This window comes from Desmodus rotundus, chromosome 5 (genome assembly GCF_022682495.2).
Source record: "Desmodus rotundus isolate HL8 chromosome 5, HLdesRot8A.1, whole genome shotgun sequence".
NCBI lineage: Eukaryota > Metazoa > Chordata > Mammalia > Chiroptera > Phyllostomidae > Desmodus > Desmodus rotundus.
The window spans coordinates 66,143,045-66,158,205 of record NC_071391.1 but is presented as its reverse complement, the minus strand read 5'-3'; the positions used below and the strand labels follow the sequence as shown (position 1 = coordinate 66,158,205).

The 15,161-nt window shown below is 40.2% G+C and overlaps 1 protein-coding gene across 3 annotated transcripts in view; it reads left to right on the top strand.

Moving 5' to 3' along the window:
- ARHGAP42 (Rho GTPase activating protein 42) overlaps positions 1-15,161 on the top strand; it is a 245,838-nt gene that overhangs the window by 214,590 nt on the left and 16,087 nt on the right. For all 3 annotated transcript variants that reach the window (XM_045183571.2, XM_024574588.3, XM_045183572.2), the window contains 6 exons: positions 4,541-4,603; positions 5,564-5,638; positions 6,317-6,401; positions 6,965-7,023; positions 9,591-9,696; positions 13,794-13,953. In XM_045183571.2, the coding sequence (XP_045039506.1) occupies positions 4,541-4,603; positions 5,564-5,638; positions 6,317-6,401; positions 6,965-7,023; positions 9,591-9,696; positions 13,794-13,953 (548 nt within the window). The remainder of the gene's footprint in view (positions 1-4,540; positions 4,604-5,563; positions 5,639-6,316; positions 6,402-6,964; positions 7,024-9,590; positions 9,697-13,793; positions 13,954-15,161) is intronic.

The window sequence follows — 15,161 nt, the reverse complement described above, 5'->3', positions numbered from 1 at the left end:
AATTAAAAGCCTTCAATGGTGTGAGGTGCGATTTGATTTATTAAGAACAACTTCCATTGACATTTCATTTGAACACTAAGGAGTTCCTAGGTTTTCTTTTTTAAGCTCTAGAGAATGTGTTTTTGTTGTATTCTTATTAGCACAGATATTAAGTCTAGTAACCCCTTCAAGGCTTTGCAAGGTTGCCCGTTTTCCTTTACAGAATTTGTGTTTGCCCCTGACTTCCCTCAGAAACCCCACTCAATGTCACTGCCTTTGTATCGGTCACTGGGAGACGGAGTGCTCTGTCTCCTGTTTAAGCCACTTTTCCTTCTCCTTAGACCTCAGCAGAAACTTCTGGGTCCTTGAGTGATGGCAACCATGAAGGGCACTGCCACACTGCCCTTTGCTGCCGTTTTATATGGATCGATGAGTCAGTAGCCAAAAAAAAATGGATGCTTCCCAGTTAAGCAAGGAAAAGTTAATTGTGTGGTATTGACTTTATTTAATTTAGGTCTTTTTGTCACAGCAAACTCACAATATCTTGCATCAGAAAGGGTTAGGTTATGCTGTTGTAACAGATGATCCTGAAACCTCAGAGGTTTCCCCCAGTCACGGTTCATCTCCTGACCGTGACGCCTGTCCACTCAGGTCAGCTGCGGCTCAAGATCTTAGATGCAGCATTCACTCTGGAGCCCAAGCTCATGGAATAGCCTCTCTTTGTATCGTTCTTGATCTTGTACCAGAGGGAAAAAGAACCGGGCCAGCTACATACTGGTTCTCAGTGTCTGCTGGATAATGACATTTGTCACTTCGATTCATGTTTCATTGGCTAGTGCGTATCACATGGCCAAGCTCTTTGAGGGAGCTGAAAAACATAATTTGTAGAAAGGGGCAACACATTCGGGTGAACAGTAATTCCAGACTACTGCAGTCTGTTCAGTTCCAGTGAGAGGATGTGCTTGTTCATTGTATTTTGTTGAAGTATAATGAGAATATAGGGACACTTATTAGTACACAACTTATTTTTTCAGTGGCCACCAGTTTCATAAGGCCCAAATGGATTGTATCTGATCTGTGTTTGTTCAGAGAAGCAGATCATTGCTCTAGCCCCAAATATTTTTAAAATAAGTAATGTATATGCCTCTTCGAAAAATCACAGTCCAGGCAGATAGTTCCTTAAGCCCCAGTGACTGAAGCCATGCCAGAAAATACCTTGATCATGTAAATCACATATGTACAATAGTTGTATTCCCCCATAGCCAGTACTGATAGTGATGACGATAGCCAATACTTCTGTAGCACTTACTATATTCCAAGCACTCTTCTAGGAGATATGCAAGTGTTGATGAATTTCATCTGCAAACAGCCCTCTGAAAAAGATACTGCTACTATTCTTACTGTATTGAAGAAGAAACTGAGATACAGAGAGATTAAAACTATGCCGGGTAACACAACTAATAAGTGGGAGTGACTACTGTCCCTTTCATCTGGGTAGAACTAAAGATGACTGACATCTTTCATCGTTTCTCCTGTTTTCATTCATACAGCAGCGCTGTGTGGACAGGTGCACGTGGAGAAGGAAACTGGCATTTAATTAGGTTAGTTCCTTTGGTAGGAGCTCTTCAGCGCTTCAGGTGGTCTTATCTTACTACAAACACTTAACATGTATTATTATTCTCCTCATCTTATAAATGAAAGACTTGAGTTCATAGAAGTTAGTAGGCACATTCCCATTCACACGGTAAACTAGAGCTGAGATCCACCCCCAGGTTTGTCTGCTCCAAACGAAGCTGGGCGCTATCTCTACACCATGGACCCTGCCTATACTCTCAGGCAATAACAAAGATCATTCAAAGGAAACAAAAAAAGGCATGGTTATTTTTGCCAACATATGATACTTTTCCACATCTCTAAATTGCTTGATAGTGTTTCATTAACTCAGATGAATTAGAGATAACGCACAAGATCCATGGGACTTACTGGGACAGCCGCACTCATGGAATGACCTGGCAGTAGGAGTGCATGTCTGCAAGGCTGTATTCCTCATAACGAACCTGTGTCATATTGGTGTGTTAGAACAGTCTGGGATGCCCTTGCTGATGTGGCTCAGTGGACTGAGCACCAGCCTGGAACCAAAGGGTCACTGGTTCAATTCCCAGTCAGGGCATATGCCTGGGATTCAGGTCAGGCCAGGTCCCCAGTAGGGGGCGTGCAAGAGGCAACCGTACATTGATGTTTCTCTCCCCTTCTCCCTCCCTCCCCCTCTGTCTAAAAATAAATAAAGTCTTAAAAAAAAAACAAAACAGCCTGGGATATTGCTGCCAAATATCCTGTATACCTTCAGTATATAGACTTGCTATCACTAACTTTTCTCAAAACAGATACTTAAATTCTGTTTTTATATATCACAATTATCTTCACTCATTTTGCCATGGGCAAGTTCCATTGAAATTTTTCAAAAATGATTTTCTCTTTTAAACTTTTTTATTGAAAAGTTGAACAATGTGACCTGAAGAACCAAACATTATAAATGTCAGGAAATGGCACTTTTAATTGATATAAAAATGCTAGTGTATTGTTTTTACATAGAGTTACATTTTGGAGCTCAGTTTTTGTTGTTAAAAATGAAAATTAATCACTGATTCCTCATTTCTTTGTTCATTTTATATTGGTTCCTCACCTCTCCACTCACTTGTTTTTCTGTGTCCAATAACTACTTAAAATTTTTCAGAATGTATAGTGTATAAAATGCTTAGCATGCTGGGTTATTGGAAAGAAGTAATTACTTCCTGGAGTCCAAAAGAAGCTCTGCTGTCCTGTAGGTAGTCAGCTCTAATAAGATGCTTGTTCCATGGCCATTCCTTCTGGAATGTTGAATGCATGCAAAGCATTCACTGAGCTGTGGTCACTTGACCTAGGCCCTGGGGACACATAAGTAAATGAGCCAGTTCATATTGGCAATGACACATATTTCAGTTTTGGTATTACTACATTTTTTAATCTATTAGAATTTTTTTAAGAAATTTCTTAAGAACTTTTTTTTTTGAAGTATTAAATAGTTTAGCCCTGGCCGTTGTGGCTCAGTTGGTTGTAGCGTCGTCCCGTAACCAAGAGGTTGCCGGTGCAGTTCCTGGTCAGGGCACGTACCTAGGTTGCTGGTTCGATCCCCAGTCCACCCATCGATGTCTCTCTCTTGCAACCAGTTGATGCTTCTCTCTTGCATCAGTGTCTCCCTGTCTCCCTCCCGCTCTCTCAAAAAGCAATGAATAAATGTCCTCCAGTGAAGGCTAAAAAAAAAAAAGTATTAAATAGTTCTAAAGCCCAATGAATAAAAATGATGATTTCTACCTTTGTTCTCTTCTTTTTTACTTGCAGTTTGCAATTGAAAAAGTTAGTTTTTTCCCTAGGAAAAAATACCCCCAAATTATTGCATTATAAGAAATTGGGTCATATCCTGTAAATTATTTTTTTTTACCTGACAGCACATAATAATCATCCTTTCATGTCAGTACCTCTAGTTTGGGGGGCCACAGATTTCTCAGGCCTTTCAGTTAATGTGGTTTATAGTGGTTTTCTATGTGTAGGATTTCTTTAAGGTTTTCATCTGTTGCTGGCACCCCTTGACTTTTTTTAGCATGATTTTTTGATGTCTATATTTTATCTTGGATCTGTGTTGAGCTACATGAATGTGTTTATCATCTTTAAAGAGAAGCCAGTTTTGATTTTTTATTAGTTTGAATTTTCTTAATATATTATTGTTTGGGAATATTAAGATACCACATCTCTACCACATGTGATAAAAAATTTCAATATAGCATAAAAAATTTTTCAGTTTTTCTTCTGAGTGTCGCTTGTTATTCTTAAAACCTTTCTCTTAAAACAAGTAATCTATTTTGGTCAGGCCCCAAAACTTTAAATAAAATAAGAACTGATTTAAGGAAAATCTGGCATAAAGCAATGAAAATAACTTGCTATTTCTTAATATAATAATAATCTTTGTGGGATTTTTAGTGATTGACTAAGGTTACTTTGAATATGATACAAAATGCAATAGAGAGAACATTGGACTTGGAATCAAGAGGCATAAGTTAGAATCCTGGCTCTGGGCTTCGAACAATGAAAATGAATTTTCAGCATCCCAGTGAATCGTCTTCAGAATGTAAAGCTTTCTGTCTACGTCATAATGTTGTTTTGAGAATTACATGGGAAAGAATTCGTGAATAGCTTTGTGATATAGTTATTAACACACAATAACAGTTTATTCTTATTGTATCTGCTTTTATTATCTGTAACAACATTTAGTGAAGGGTATTGCTGATTTTAGGAAAAAAGGATGGAATCAATGTAACATATTTACTTTCGGAAAGGATTTGTGTTTCTAATGGAGCAAGTTTATGTAATAACATAGGTGAATATGAACCACCCTCCTCCACTTCTACCACACGTAACAATTCAGACTCTGTCCGGAGCCACCAGTAAGTCACAAAAGAACAGAGCCAAGTGAAGGCGGAATGTAAATTCAGCCTGAACACTCAATATGATTTTCTTTTACTTTCAGTGTACTTAAACGAAGCAGGGTTCAACTTCGTGAGAAAATGCATTCAAGCCGTGGAGACGAGAGGTCAGTACAGCCTGACAGGTGTTCCTTGCTGTAGTGCGGTCCACTCTTCCATAAAAATGCTTGGAAAGTGAGAATGTATGTAGCCAATAACATGACACTCATTTTAAGAATTATAGGAACATGTCAATTATATAAATACATGAATAGCTATACTTTGAACTTCAGTTCACCAAAAGTCATCCGATAATCATGCTTCTCTTAATGACATTTCCCAAAATGCCCTCAGTTTACTTCTTATCGACGGGCTCTATTGTTTGTTATTGTAAGTGCCCCTTTCATGTTGATTCAAGCTTTAAGGAGGTCAGTGAGCTTCTGAGTAGCCCATCTCCAGCCCCACCTTCGCTGCCTGATTTCCTGCAGGGATTTCAGTCCTTGCCACATTTCGGCACCGTGCTCACCCTAGCCACGGCCTCTCTCCCGAAGCCCACTCCAACCGTCTGTCAGACAAGGACACTTCCAGGAAAACGGGTCTAAAGCCAAACTCATATTGGGCTTCAGAATTCTTTAAACTTAGATTCAAATGTTGGTGCTGCCACTTAGAAGTTTAGAGGAGTTAAGAAGGTTTCTTACATCCTTAGAATCTGTTTCTTTACTTTTAAAATGAGCATGTGAATGCCATAAAACCGTTCCACGTGCAGAACTCCATGACGGAAGAGATGGATGAGCAATGCTGATCACCCCTTCCCATCTTTAACGCTCCTCCATAGTCAAATAGTGGTGAATAGGCAGGCCTGCTTTGCTACTTACAAAATCTTCAAGGACTTCCAAATCTCCGTTCAGTGTCTGCTCTGAGGAATGTGTGTCTGGTGGGCGTTTCCAGGGTAGGTTAGCTAAAGTTAGACGACAGAATTGGATAAGTAGCGTTCAAATTCTTTATAGGCATATGTCTGAGTTTTTAGCATTCTGTACTCAGGAGGTTGTGTCTCAAGCTGTTTTCTTGTGATTTTTCCTTCCCATCAGGCATCACGATTTTAGGCCTCTACCGAATAGGAGGCGTGAACTCCAAAGTTCAGAAACTCATGAACACCACATTCTGTAAGTTTGGGATGAAGCAGTTACTTAGTTGGTTTTTGGATTTTTAATAGTTCATTTTTTTATTGTGTCTTTTTTCCATTACCATTTATTCTAAACCATAGGGATTTGTTTTGTTTTGTTTTTGAGATATAGACTATTGTTTGTCCTTGAGTATTTTCACTATATAAAATGAATATTTGTATTCAGTTTTCAATGTTCAGTTATAATCAATGGTCAGAATTTGAGAGGGGACCTTGCTGTAATGTTGGACTTTTTTTCAAGTGTCCTGTGTTTAGCTGGAGGCACAATGACATTAACGGATGCTGGATTCAGATTGCCCGGCTTGGAATCCTAAGTTAGCCACTTGAAAGCTTTGTGATCCTGGGTAATTCCTTGAACCTTCCAGTGCCTCAGCCTCTTCATTTATCAAAGGGGGATAGTAATAGTGCCTGCCTAACTAAGGATTATAAGGACTGGGCATTTTAATCCATGTAAAGTGCTTAGAAGCATGCGCAACACACAGCACATGCTCCGATATTAGCAATTGGCAATAATTTGATTTGGGAAACTTACTCCACAAGAAATCTTTGAGGTTTAGTGCCTCTTTCTTTGACCTACTTATTTTTTGTATCGATTTTCTTAATGGGGCTAGTGGTACTTTGAAGTGAACAATTTAAAGTTTTTAAAAATTCTTTTTAGCTCCCAAATCCCCCCCCGATATGGACATTGATATCGAACTGTGGGATAATAAGACAATAACGAGTGGACTGAAAAACTACCTCAGGTGAGCGGGGTTCGCCCCTGGCATGCTCGCTGCCCGTGGCCGTGCCCCCTGGCTTGGGGGTCGCCTGGCCACTCTGTGTGTGCATGTGAGCATCACTCCTGTGCGGTTCCTTCACCGAAGCTGAAAGGGCCAAGGCGGTAAGGTTTCTGTTCAGTGTTCTGGAACTTAGCCTTGATGTCCCAAGTAATAAACTTAAAAAGGCTGCCGTCTTTTATGAATACTAAATAATTTCTGTTTCATATTAAATTTGAATGTGGGGATCCCAGGTATTTTTACAAAAATAAGTTGAAATTGAAAGTTATTTTTCTAAAACTGTTATTCCCATATCTGAGAGGAGTTTTGCTCACAAAGTGAGAAAATTGTCAGGCCTCCCTTTGTAACATAGTCGCGGCAAGAAGTGCTAAGGGGCCTGGGTGTCTCCGATGGCAGAGTTTCAGCGCTGCCTGTAGCCCCTGCTGGGACCTTCTCCTGCTGCCCCGTCACCCAGTTCTTAAGGAGCACTGGAAGGGCGGGGGAGCTGGAGAGCTGCTGCCATGCTGAATGTGCTTCTTTCTCTGTTTTAGGTGCCTTGCAGAACCACTGATGACTTACAAGTTACACAAGGATTTTATTGTTGCTGTTAGTAAGTACGCTTCCACTGATGTAGTTGATGCTGTATTGTTTTGAGGTATAAGTTTAAATCGGCTAAGATTTCCCTACATATTGCTTAAGATATTGTTGATCAGATATGTAATAGTTTACAATATGGTTTATTAACAAGTGAGAAATGGCAGAATGAACTAAAATATTTTGTCATTTAATAAGACTTTAGTCTGGTGTGATTAGAAAGAGCTGGGAGGAATTATTCTAATTACACTTCACTTGATTGATGGGTGTCAGTTTTTTGCAAGAGCAACTTGATGGTTAAATGGATGACTACAAATATGTACAGCCAGCTCTGCGCCTGCCGCACACACAGTCACATGCTCCATTCCCACATCTGGAGAGAAGAATCGGTATTTTCAGCAGGCCACGGGCATGTCCGTCAGTCTCCTTTCTCCCATATTGTATCTGCAGTATTGATGGTCACATATATGTGTCATTTCTTTAGGTCTTTGACTGTTAAAATGTGATGTGAATAGATATTAATTCAAAACTCGAGGGGTGGTGGGGGGTCTGTGAAAACATGCAACCTGAGAAGTTAGAAAGATGTACCTTTAAAGCATTGGGACCAGAGCGCCAAGGCGCCATCTGAGCCCATCACAATGAATTGTAACAATTAGGAGTTGGCGTTTCATTGTTAAAGTGTATGAGGTGTGACGGTAACAAGAGTATTTTTCACAATCCAAGAAAGAAATGAGTTGCTTATTTTTTTTACCACACATTGCAATGCCACAGGAAACGCCGTCTGCTGATAAAAGTGTCAGATAAAGATGACTGGGCTGGGTGTTCAATCCAGCATGTGTGCCCGACCGCAGGGTCTTGTGAACAGTTACACACCACTGTTCTGCTGAGATTTTTCCTGAACGCTCGCCACTGCACATTCTCTTCATAGAAATCCGGTTTGGGGGGATGAACGAGACCTTAGGACATACATAATCCAACCTCTTGTTTCATTGATTAACAAGTGAGGGTCCAGAGTGGGCAAAGGACATTGTCTGAGGACACTAGTGAGTTCATGACAGTACCAGGGTTACAAGCCAGTTTGTTCGACTCTTAGTCTAGAACTTTCTTAAAAAAAATCAGTTTTATAGCAATTGGTGTTTGAACCACTTAGCTAAAATGACTCAATGAGCTGGTGATTTTGATACAGACATTTGATTTCAAGATTTTTCTCCTACCCTTATTCTCTGGCAAATCATGATCATATTATTCACTACCATAGTCATTAAAATGTCCTTATCTGTAAGAATTCATCTTTTGTCTAGGTCAAGGATAGTCCCACTTTCTAGATGTTACGTTAATATAAATAGGTATTCTTTGGTTTCCAGCCACAGAAATCGAGCTCGGTAAAAAGGGGAAGTTATTCAGAGATGAAGAGGTATCTCACAGAGCTCCTTGGCAGAGGAGGGGTCTGCAACCAGGAACTGCGAACTTGGGAATTGACGTTTCCCTCCCCCACTCTGTTTGGAGGGTCTCTCGTCTCTGTTGTTTGCTGCATGCCTGCTTCATTCTCGTCTCCCTGTCCAGTCAGATTTTCTTGGGTTGGAACATGTATGTTCATGGCAGCCCGGGTTTTCTGTGGTCGGCCTTTTCCCACATCCAACAGACAGATGAGTTTTGGTGACTTCGTTTCACCTCCTGGGAGAAAGCTCGTGTTTGGCCCCGCCTTTCCTCACTCCAGATATGTGTGCCTAGAAGAAATGGTGGTTGCATAGCATAAGCCCTGTTGATCAGGCATTTTCCAGAGAAAGGGCTTGGAAAGGGCTTAGCAGTCACCCGAGAACTGGTTTATTGCAGTAAAAGAGTGTTAAATACATTACTTATTCTGAAGTGTTAGAAGTTCCTCTAGCAGACATGTCCACATCTTGGCCTTTGCCTGGCACACCAGACTTACTTACTATAGATGATTTTTCACTTTTCAGATTTCCCATTGTTAGCGTGGGCTTAAAATTGACTAAGCCTCTGTTTGCATAATAATTCTGATCCCTCAGAAAAATAATTCCTGGTTGTTTCTGAATATGTAAAATTTCTGAAAAATAACTCCTGGTTGTTTCTGAATATGTAAAATTTCTGAAAAATAACTCCTGGTTGTTTCTGAATATGTAAAATTTGGAAAGGAACGCCTGCTTCTTCTGGTCTGATGGAGTCACGGGAGGTTTCTGTGTGATACGGTGTTACAGTGCCCGATGCATTAGTCAGTAACAATTGCAGTGATCGCTGGCATTGCTAAAAGTTTGGTTCTCCTTGTGTGGTAAAGCCAAAGCAGGTGTTGATGAGCTCTGGTTGTATGGAAGTATGTAGTTCTGTGGCTAAGAGCACAGGGCTGGGTTAGATAGACCTAGGTTTGTTAACTTCTTCACTCACTAACTTCATGGCCATGGACAAGTTACTGAGCCTCTCTCGGCCTTAGGAAATGATACGTGATAACGCCAATGAAGCAGCGCTTTTAAGGCAGGAGGAGTGGGTGTGGTTATGATGATTATTAATGTTATGTACACATCTGAATGTAGTTAAAACTTGAGATTTGCAACCTTTTTTATGTTACAGAATCTGACGACCAAAACTACCGGGTGGAGGCCGTACATGCATTGGTGCACAAATTGCCAGAGAAAAACAGAGAGATGCTGGACATCTTAATAAAGCACCTGGTCAAGTAATTCTCTGACTTATATCATTCACTTAACTACTTATTCTACTGTTAAAGTTAACCTTGCTTATGTCCTTTTAAAGTGTCTGATGGTGCTTGGAGTCCATAGAATGTGCTTTAAAAAGAGTGGCAATTTATTTTAAAGGTATATCTATATGCACATGTGTATAGACCGGTGTATACCTACATTATCAGATAATTACATCCTTTGCAGCTGCGAAACTAATGATGAAAAACTTATGTGTCAACTTAAAAATGTATGTAGAAGTTTGCAGCTTTTCCCTCAGTTCTTTTAGATACATCGTAAGCCCTAAGTTGGAAGACTAGCTCTCTGTATGACCAGGGCCAACAGGTTCTGCGGGGTCAAAACTTCCTCTCTCATATTAGCTTCTTTCTTTGGATTCATAGTATCTCTTGGTCTCTGAAGAGTTTTTTGACTGCTGTTACAGTCATTGATGTATTTTAAAATCTCAATAGGTTGATTTTTTAGGAGTAAAGTCTCTCCAGAGAAACAGAATGAATAGCATGTTTGTGTGTATGTATACACACTTATATACACACAAATATGCATATATGTGTGAGTGTGTGTTTGTGAATGTATATGCATATGAGAGAGATCGGTAGATTACAAGGAATTGGCTTACAGGGCAGGTTTGTAAGCTGGAGACCCAGGCAAAAGTTGCTATCGAATCCAAGGCAGCCCAGAGACAGAATTCCCTCTTCTTCAGGCCACCCTAGTCTTTTTCTCTTCAGATCTTCAACTGATTGGATCAGACCCACCCAAATTGTGGAGGGACATCTGCTCTACTCAGAGCCTACTGATTTAAATGTTAATCTCATGTTTAAAAAATACCTTCACAGAAACATCTAGCATTATGTTTGACCAAGTGTGTCCTGTGGTGTAGCCAATTTGACCCTAAAATTAACCATCACATATCTCTGTATCTAGAAATTGAGACACGCACACACACACACTCATACTCTCAGTCCAGAGGTTTGCCACGCTGCTGGAAACGAAAGTCCAAATTCAGATTTCAAACTTTCTTCAGAATCCCCTTACCATCTCATTAAAAAAGACATTTTTCATCTTAATGAGTACCATGATTCACAATCAAATGATTAATCCCTTCCTTGTTTACTAGAGTAGTAACCCAATTTGTCTTAATTTTAGCCATGTACCTTTGAAATAGTGCTACATAACATATTAAGAACTCTCAAGTTCCAGGCTTTGAGATAATAGGAATTTCCCTCATAGGAATTTACTCGAAATGGCATCTTTTCAAGTTCATTGTTAACTATTTATTGCCCATGGCCATACCTCTTTTAGCCAATGAACAAGGACTCATCCTTGGTCTGAATTAGTTTTGAATTATGTTTTGGCATTGCGTATAACCTCTTTATGAAATTTAACCACACTGTATTTATAGGGCATTCTTTCGCTGTATTCAAGCTAATTTTCTAGTAAAGTTTTTTGAAATGCTTTTAAGTGACATGAATGCCACATAAAAATTTTTCTTGCTTAATTGTAGAGTATTCAATGAACACAAGCTTCACCCTTAATTTTAATATATGTTGTTCTGATCCACGGAATAGCAGGACACAGAATCTGGCTGTGGAAGAGTGCTAAAATTCTCCGGTTCATCCTTCACCACCGTTCCTGGCTCTTTTTTTTTTTTTCTCTTCTGTTTGTTGACTGACTTTTTGAAACAAATTTGTAAAGTCTCTATTTTTTAAGTTATTCAATTAAAAAAAGAAAAACAGTTCACCCATTTTCCCACCCCTGACCATGCATCTCCAGTATGCTCTCCATGTCCATGCGCTTTCTGTGTCTGTTCCCTACGATCCCACCTGTAAGGGAGGCCATATGATGTTTGCCTTTCTCTGACCTACTTCATTTTTAGTGTGATGCCCTTGAGGTCCCTCCATATCGCCACAAATGACAACATTTCATTTTCTAATGTCGGAGTCCTATTCCATTGTTTCTACATGCCACAGTCCCTTTATTCCTTCACGCATCAGTGGACACTTAGGCTGTTTTCTTGTCATGGCTACTGAAAATGAGGTGCAGTGAACACGAGGGTGCATGTATCTTTGCAAGTTAGTGTTCACTTGGTGAAATGTATGCCCACATCACTGACTTAAATTAACTATAGACAACTAATAATAGTCTTGGCCCCTGGCAACCTTACATGGTTAAAAGAGAGAGAGAGAGAGAGAGAGAGTTTAGGACCTGTGACCTGGATTGGCCACTGGTCTAAAGAACCAGGGACTCAATGACTATTTCCAAATTTCCACTAATTAGCTCTGAGACATGATATAAATCATTGCTTCCTTTCTGAGGATCCTTTTGTCTTAAAACAAGGCCATCTGTGGCATCTTCTTTAACTCTAACTTTAAATATTCAAAAGTGCAACTGGATGTCTGTTACCTACTGGAGTTGAGGGAGTGAGGTGCAGAAATGGGTGAAATGTGGGTGGTAGTAGCCTATAATAACTCAGTAGCCCAGCAGAAGGAGAATTCAATGAAGAGAAAATCGGCCATCAAAATATTTCATTTCTTGAGCAACAAAGTCATCAATTCTCCTTTTTAAAATAGACTAACTATTTAGGATTTCCAAATCTATTCCCCAGTGATCTTAACAGTAATTATTTTCCAGTTTACCTGACACTATAAAGAACTTTTACATTTTAGCAAGAGTGTCTAAAGCCAATTTAGTTACAGGAAGAATATTATCTTGAGATCACATTTAACTTAATTTAACTCATTATTTAATTTCTCAACCCTATAAGGGCTGCTATACTTAATAGATGAGGAAACTGAAGCCTATGAAATAACTAGGCTGACTACACCCTGCTTCCAAGGCGGATGGATCCAAGCTTGGATTCCAGATAGACTCACCGCCTTTACACACTGCTTTGTTAGTGTACCTTCTCTAATGCCTATTACACAATCAATATATAACATTTGGTTTTGTAAGAAGGAAACTTGGAATGAAACTCTCCTTATTCTAACCAAGAGCCTTCTTAGATAGTGCCCTCGTGGGCACAGGGAACATTCCAGTCGTTCGAAGAGTGAGCACTTCCTGTCCTGTGCTAGGAACTGATGGGTAACCCAAAACCTGGATTTCCCATGCAATTTACTTTTGGTTTTAGAATGCAGCTAGTGACGTATACTCAGATATAAACATAATCTTGTGTTGTGCTCCTTCCTAGAACTTCACACTCTAAAATCCTGGCTGGGAGAAACACAGAAAAAGTGGTGGTTAACCTAGGAGACTGGTCAGATGAATGAGGTTTCCTCAAAAGAATATGTCCAGTTTCCAAATTAGTTCAGTGGTCAGTGTCATTTTGGTTAGTTACTGAGATTCCTTTGCTAAGGCCAATAATACCATAGGCTTTTTCTGTTTCGTTCCCATTGTCAAGCCAGCACTGATGCTTTCGCATGTCCTAGTCTCACTGCTTGCCTAGCACAGTGCCCAGCACCCGGGAAGCGCCCGAAGTTGGGATGGCAGGTTGGGAAGGACGGAAACGTGTGTCGGCCAGTTGTCTCCTGTGGGGAGCTCCAGGAAGCCCGTGACTTGCATTCCGGAGGCCTGACGGAAACAGCATCTGACCCTAATTTTCTGTGACCTCAAATGCATCATTTGTACTTTAGGAGCTCTGGTTTTTTGCCCATACAATAGGAAAACCCGGCTTCCTGGGAGGATTAAATGCAATAATAACTGAAAGTGCCCGGCAGTAGGTTTTCAATAATATGTTTGGTGAATCCAAATAAAATTACAACCAGGCTACTCTAAAGCATCTCTTCTACAAGAAATATAGTACTGAGCAAACACCGAAGAACTACTCCTCTCTCTCTCCAGGTGGAATGCACTCACTTTAGGAAATCAAATTTTTTACTTCCGTTTATTAACCTTTGTAATTATGTTTTACTCTGTCCATGTTAATTTATTATATCCTTTTAGGCTATACTCACTAATGCCCATTGGGAACGACTGAACTTGACTATTTGAAAAAATCAGCCTATAGTGTCACAATTTGGTAGATGACAACATTTTGTAATTACTAAGCATTTGACTTATTTTTTGTTGCTCTCGTGTGCAGAGTATCACTCCATAGCCAGCAAAACCTCATGACGGTCTCAAACCTCGGCGTCATATTCGGCCCAACTCTCATGCGGGCACAGGAGGAAACCGTGGCTGCGATGATGAACATTAAATTTCAGAATATTGTGGTTGAAATTCTGATAGAGCACTATGAAAAGGTGAGCTGCATTTTCCTGTGGAAGCATCAAATTTCCTATCTTGAATTTCTGTCTGCTTGATTGTCCATTTGCATCCTCTGTGAGCTTCACACTGTGACCTCAGGTCCCTGTAGCTCCCGTCAGACTGGTAAGTGTTGTATAAGCTAGTTCTTCGTGAGGACTTTGAGTTTCTTTTTTCGCGTTCAGCTGTTAAGTTCTCCTCCAAACCCTCTGGGCAGAGAGATGGTTTCCTTTGCTTCTCCATCATTTCCCTTTCCAGATTTTCTTCTGTACATTTATATAATCAGTTTTTTGCTCATATTCAGAGAACACTTCAGAATTACTTTGTGGTTAATTCTGTTTTGACCTCTTACTCTCTCTGGAATTAGACTCTCAATGATACAGTAGAGATGATATTCTAAGTAAAACAAAAGAAAAAAGTCAGGGAACAGAGTCTTAAAGTCTCTTCTATATCCAACCCCTAAGAAGAGAGTCTTCGTAAGAGTGAGATCTTAGAACAACTATGGAAATTGGAAGTTGGGAGAGCCACATTGATTGGGTTATTAAGAAATTTGACCATTGAAGGTCTAAACATTTTCTGATACATTTGTGTCCAATCTAGTCTTTGTGAGAGAGTGACTGTGCCTCTCTGCTTCCCCGCGTCCCGTCCTTGTACCTGTGGAAGAGTATCCTTAGCGCCTGCCTGAGGCTGCCAGCTTCCTCACAACCAGAGAGCACAGGGTTGCCTCCCACGGCTGTGCTCAGACCTCTCCCTGCAGTCGTCCCATTTCTTGACAGTCCGGAAACAACGGCATGGCAGTGCCTTCTCCCAAGAAACGGGGGGCACATTCTGCTGGGGAAACGATACAGAAGGATCCTCTTCCCCGAGGGCCATGTTCAGCGTTAAGAGGGACAGAGACTGTCACGACGAAAAGAATCCACGTGTCCTGACATAGACATCTGTTCCTATTTGAAAGGTTTCTTAAAATTATTGAGAAATCTGAAGTTGGGGAATGTAGGAGCATAAAAAGGAAAATCCAGAGAAGAAGCATTGCTCAGTGTAAATAGACAAGGAAGTTGTAATTATTCTTGTGGTTCTTTTTGGTTTTGGGGTGGTTGTTTTTTGGTATCGAGCATTTCTTGCCACACAACTGGTTAAGCAGAATATAGTGCTAAGATTATGTAATAACTCTCAAAGCTTCTATTATGATGAAAGCGGCAACTTCGCC